Source organism: Macrobrachium nipponense, chromosome 24 (genome assembly GCF_015104395.2).
Source record: "Macrobrachium nipponense isolate FS-2020 chromosome 24, ASM1510439v2, whole genome shotgun sequence".
NCBI classification, from domain to species: Eukaryota; Metazoa; Arthropoda; class Malacostraca; order Decapoda; family Palaemonidae; genus Macrobrachium; species Macrobrachium nipponense.
Window position 1 is genome coordinate 18,519,129 of NC_061091.1, and position 6,461 is coordinate 18,525,589.

A 6,461-nucleotide genomic window follows, 5' to 3' on the forward strand; every position below is an offset into this window, starting at 1 on the left:
ATGATATAAACAGTGAAAGGTTTAGTTAGTAGTTTAATTAAATCAAAGTGTGCCAAATCTCATCATTCTGTGACTTATTCTCTCCTGCTTCAATTAACTGAAGCTACTATGGAACAGGAAGTTATAATAACAATAATAATAATTAATATTTATGGATTAGCTTAATCCACAAGGAACAGCAAATTTGATCTAATTAAGGGGTTAGCTGTGACACCCCGACAGAGAAGGTACAGAGATAAAGACACAAGATGATGAAAATGTCATTTATTTATCAATAAAATTTTATCAAACCCAAAGCTATGCAAAAAATGTTATTCCAAAAGTTGGGGCTACTACATATTCTTTGTCTAGAATAAATATTTCTTATTAATTATATATAAATATGATTAATATCATCGATATACACTTGGTTATTTTGTGGGCTGCTCAACTTACCCCTGACGATCTTCGTCTTGGTTCCCTTGTCGTGAGAAGGGAAATAGTTTATTTTCCATACAAAAACAAACTGTAAAAAACAAAAATCACTCCAAAACGCTTCAAAAAATCATTCTACACACTACAAAAAACCGTCAGAGCACTACAAAATAATCCCAAAGATGTCCTATATACAGTTTTTTTTTTTTTTTTTTCATGCAAAAAGCCGTTCGGGATTCAAATGCATTCCGTCATTCAGCTGGGATTTTTTTTTTATCTATGCAAAAACGTGCAGATGTTTGATGGTGAAGCGTTTACTCTTTACATTTATAAACATGGCCTCTACAGTTTTATTTTAAACTTTATACCAATCAACAGATTATGACATTATTACTTCGTGCAGGAGGTATTTTACATTACACATTGAAGAGAGTCAAGTTTACAGAGCAACATTTAAAAAGAAAACGGGGAAAGAAAATGGTGATATTTATTAGAGGGGAAACTACAAGAAATCGACAATATTCTTCGTCTTCACCATCAATCGAAGTTGCTAGCTTGCTATTAAACTCAGCTCATCATCAGTAGTGCGTCTAGCTGGATTTAATCGGGGGAAAAATTAACTTTTTACCTTAGCGGGAGCCGGTGGGAAGGTACAGCCACCCGACGATGAGTAGCAAAAAATGAAGAGATAAAAAAAGGAAATAAAAGTAAGAAGCCCATGAGTCATGGATGAAATCGTCTGGAATATGACGTAAGCGATTATACTTGTCAAGTATTCCATTTTAAAAGTTAAATGCTGGAAAATGGTATTTAATTATTTGTTTAAATGTTTTGGTATTACAGGTACGGCTATGGATTTGTGGTGTAGAGGTCAGATGAATATTACTTGATGAAGACTCGGATATTTATAACGCAGCCCCTTCCTGATAAAGAGCAGGGGCTCGTGTGGTGGATGACACACCCACTTCACTTCTTGCATATTAATCATTCGTCATTTTTTTTTTTCAAACAATGAATTGGGGCATTTGCTTCAATACTACACAGTCTAATCTTTGCCACTTGCTAAGCATATAGCCTAGAGCAACTAGCGGGGGACAGGAATAGTATTAATAAGTGAAATGTGAAATGGAGAGGTAGAAATGTCAAGAAAACAGTCATATGTTACGAAAGGAACAAAAAGGAAAGTTTAACTACACTTGTGCGACGTCAGTTGAGCAAATCAGGTAAACAGAAGAACACCTAACAGAACGATTATGAGGTTAGACACTGAAGCACAGAGAAACGAAGTAGTATAGGGGATGGAATTCAGATGTGAATTTCACGAAAAAAAAAACTGTCATGCTTTGAGCCAAAAATAAAAAGAGAGGCTCATTTCTCTCACGCTCTGTCATTATGCAGGCAAACCTGTCTTTATTTATTTTTTTTTTTTTTTTTTACTTGCCCTTATCATGATGCAAAATCAACATTGACATGTAAGCAAGGGAGTTGTCCAACCCCCCTTTGAAATAGTTTCCAATATTTCGTGAGTTGGAAAATAAAAATTAAAAAAAGTCCACATATCAAATGAGTGCAATTCGTAATGAAGTCTTTTATTCTGGACAGAAGCAAAACACAGAACAACCCACAGTGTGTTTTTCTTGTTCCTCTCTCTGTTTCCACCCACCCTCTTAATATCAAACGGTGATTCGTAGGTGTTCTTGCATGGTCCGTTCTCCAAGGCCCGAGTCTGCATTGATGAAGGGTTTGGTAAGGTTACAACAGAAGGTTAAAAAAAAAGGCTTAAAAACAAAATAGGAAGCGTGTGGTCCTAAGAGCGAGTTCTGTTTCCTAAAGTTTTTTTGCACAGAAATTGGACATATTTCAGTATGAAAGTCAGAAGGAAAAAGATTGAAATTTGTATTTCTGCCAAGTTTCATGTGTGTGAGTTTCACCCGAAATAGGACACTGAGGGACAGACAGAATTTTGTGTGTCCAGTTTCAGATGCGAATTTTGCCTGTTAACGTTTGACACTGAAACTGGAAAAATGACAGCGTCAAAGTTACCAGGGAAGGCCTGGAATCTTTAATTTTGTCGCGTTTCTGAAATAAGTTTGGAGTGTTCATATTTTACCTGAAATGGGACACAGTTTGAAATTTTTTATGTAAAAAGCAAGAAATTTGTAAATGTATGCATTTCCAGGAGAAAGCTTTGCTTGTTCATTTTTGCCGGAATAGGAACAAAAGGCAGTATGAAAATTATAAGAAAAATACTGAAAATCGTATGTTATCTAGCTTTAGGTATGAACTTTGCTTGCAAATGTATTACACTGAAACTGGACACACATTATAAACGTTCTCGGGAAAGGTAAGTTCGTAATTACATCTAGTTCCAGGAACGAGACCTCGTCAATGTTTCCACAGAGAGGGGCCACATGTTAGTAAGAACGTTCTGTTGTAGAAAGATTACTACTTTGTTGTATATGATAGGTAACAGAGAAGTTAAGGTATCGTGAAGGAACAGGAAACTCGAGAGATAGAAAGTATTTGCAGGAACAGACGGTCTGATATAAAACATGAGAAACGATTGCTAGAACAGAGTCACAATTACAGTCGATGTTTCACAGGTCTGTGGTGAAATGTTGCATAAAGGTATTCGTTTTAATTCACACCATTACAATTATCATTTCTAACACGCCAGAACGCTAGAAAGAAAGAAACTTACTGATAAAGCTTCTACCAGACAGAACAGTCTCAAGGGCAAGAGGAGACCACAGATAAGGGAAGAGAGGGAAAATAAAGGGAAAAAAGACAAACGAACTGGATTAAATGCAAAATTAATCAGGGAAGGTAGAAATATTGACGTAAACAGCTTCCATTAAATGTAATAGCTATTAAGTGAAAGAAGTAACCGTTAATAAGAGAATAAAGGTAAAATAAAGGAAAAACACATAAACGAACTTAATCAAATACAAAATCAATTAGAAAAGACAGAAATGTTAGTGTGGATGGTTTCCATATATAGGTACTCTTTTCCTTATGATTTTTTTTTTCATGAACTAGTACCCTTACTTTAAGATCCTCGTCCAGTCATCAACGCCTTATTACGCTGAATGATAACTCGATTTCTTGTTTTATTCAAAAGAAATGTCTAAATATAACTTCTTACTTATACAGACATATTAGAAGGATTCTAGTACCAAGGACGAGAGGCCTTCTATGAACATTTTGACGGCCCAATATATCAATCTCTGTGTTGATCATATCATAAATATCTAAATGCTTAATCTAGAATCAAACTAAGAATATAGAGAAACAATGCAATGTTTGTGGTTGTACGAGGTAAGACTATTTATGAGATAAATGTAGGTTTAGATACCATAAGGACTATTTAAGTTGGTAATGCGTGTGTACATATTTTCTTGCATACGCGAAGTAAATTACTTTCTTTGTGTGTATATATATACATACATATATATATATATATATATATATATATATATATATATATATATATATACATACATATACATATATATATATATATATATATATATATATATATATATATATATATATATATATATATGCAACTACCCGTAGTTACATATATGTAGTATAATTGAAAAAATGCTTTTCTCTTGAATTGTTCTTTCCAGGAAATTATGTCTTTACAAAGTATTCAGCTGACTGTTTTAGCCTAGACCGGCAGACAAAGAACTAGCCATGCAAACATTCTGCAAAGGCTAGGACAAAAAAAATGGTAATGTATAAAAAACCATTCTTTCACCAGTCTCTCAGCTTCTCTTCACAAGCAACAGCTGATGCAGTACACTGCAAAATTATTTTTTGTACTTGGGCATTGGCGGGTGATGGTAAATAGCTATTGAGCGCCATTGCCAAGCATGCTTGGGATTCCGATCATGCCATCGACTTCAAGGGAGGAAAGTATTATAAAGAGTGCGGATAGGACCACTAGGAGAATTTGTGGAAGGAGCTCTCATCACTTTGAATGACACCTTTGAGGGGAATACTGGAATACAGAACAATTTACTTTTGAGTGAAGAAATTTGCAAAAGGGCCAGAATAAAGAACTTCAGAAATGTGCACAGCCTCCTTCAATCTGATAATGTAAATAACCATCTTCACCAGTCTCTCAGCTTGTCTTCACAAGCAACAGCTGATGCAGTACACTGCAAATATTTTTTGTACTTGGGCATTGGCGGGTGATGGTAAATAGCTATCGAGGGATTGAAATATATATATATATATATATATATATATATATATATATATATATATGTGTGTGTGTGTGTGTGTGTGTGTGTGTGTGTGTGTGTGTGTGTGTTTCTGACAGCTGCAAACACTCGCTATACGGAAACGTCGAACCTGCCATAGCAACTGGGAGAGAGGAGATTTTCAAAACAAATATGTAACAACGTTTTAGTTTTGTCACCGCTGTAATACACTTGACGCACGTAATGGCATTAATTCAAACTGAATTTTTCAGTTTTAACACGATTTGAAACTCCCCGGACTGGCCCCCTTTGCATCTGGGGAGAGGGTTGGGCGGGGGGCGGGAGCGGGGCAGCATTAATATACTATAAATCAATCACGTTAATTCCGACAGATGTGCAAACGTTGAATTGCAAATGCGTCCCTCTTGGGCAAACCAGCGTGAGCACTTATTCCCTGGATTTTTTCCAAGGTTATATTAACCTTGACCACAATAGGAGGCTTATGTTCTTGCTTTAGTCATATTATATGCTCTATCCTCTCTTATTGGGGATCTCTTGAAGTCTGAGGGTTTAGTAGATTCAATGCAAAACCATGAATATCTGTCCTCCAGGTTCGGTTATACGTTCAAGAAAATTCTTTCAAATTTATTCTGGGAAAATATGGGTGCGTTTGCATGCATGTCATTGTGTATGTATGTATACGCACAAATGCACACACTCACAGACGTGTGTATATATATATATATATATATATATATATATATATTATATATATAGATTAACTTTATTTGTCCTGTACCAGTAAAAGAACGGACAGGTAAAACAGTCAGAAACATTTCCATATAACCGTATTAAATCTCTCTCTTTATAATATATATATATATACTATATATTGTATATATATATATATATATATATAATATATATATATATAACTTTATTTGTCCTGTACCGAATAAAAAAGAACGGTAAAACAGGTAAAACAGTCAAAAGAAACATTTCCATATAACCGTATTAAATCTCTCTCTTTATAATATATATATATATATATATATATATATATATATATATATATATATATATATATATATATATATATATATAACTTTATTTGACCTGTACCAGTAACGAACGGACAGGTAAAACAGTCAAAGAAACATTTCCATATAACCGTATTAAATCTCTCTCTTTATAATATATATATATATATATATATATATATATATATATATATATATATATATATATATATATATATATATAACTTTTTTTTTTTTTTTTTTATTTGACCTGTACCAGTAAACGAACGGACAGGTAAAACAGTCAAAGAAACATTTCCATATAGCCATATTAAATCTCTCTCTCTCTATATATATATATATATATATATATATATATATATATATATATATATATATATATTATATATATATATATATATATATATATATATATATGATATATATATATGTATATATATAGCTAATGAAGGCAGGCAGGAACAATTGAATTTGACATTTTGACAGTTATATTCCAACGTTTCGCAATACGTTATTACATCCTCAGGGATTCTACTATAGACCTAAATAAACGTTTTTAAAAACTTAAAATAAAAATAAATAAAAATTATATTTATATATAATTCAACTTGACAGGAAATTACACTTCAAACAAATAACAGGTTGCGTTAAAATGCAATAAGCTACATTAAAAAAAACTTACAATAAAACTGCACAATAATTGATAATCAAGCAAGGTTTATTCACAAGCTTTTATTATTTTTTAATAAAACCTTGTGTATGAACCTTGCTTAATTGTAAATAAATTTGCAAT

The 6,461-nt window shown here is 32.8% G+C and overlaps 1 protein-coding gene across 6 annotated transcripts in view; it reads right to left on the reverse strand.

The window, feature by feature from the left end:
• LOC135205494 (uncharacterized) overlaps window positions 1-6,461 on the reverse strand; it is a 162,874-nt gene that overhangs the window by 13,983 nt on the left and 142,430 nt on the right. For 4 of the 6 annotated variants that reach the window (XM_064236215.1, XM_064236212.1, XM_064236214.1 and 1 more), the window contains one exon: window positions 2,078-2,140. The exons of the other annotated variants lie outside the window; for them this stretch is intronic. In XM_064236215.1, coding sequence (XP_064092285.1) covers window positions 2,078-2,140 — 63 coding nt within the window. The remainder of the gene's footprint in view (window positions 1-2,077; window positions 2,141-6,461) is intronic. 6 annotated transcript variants of the gene reach the window in all.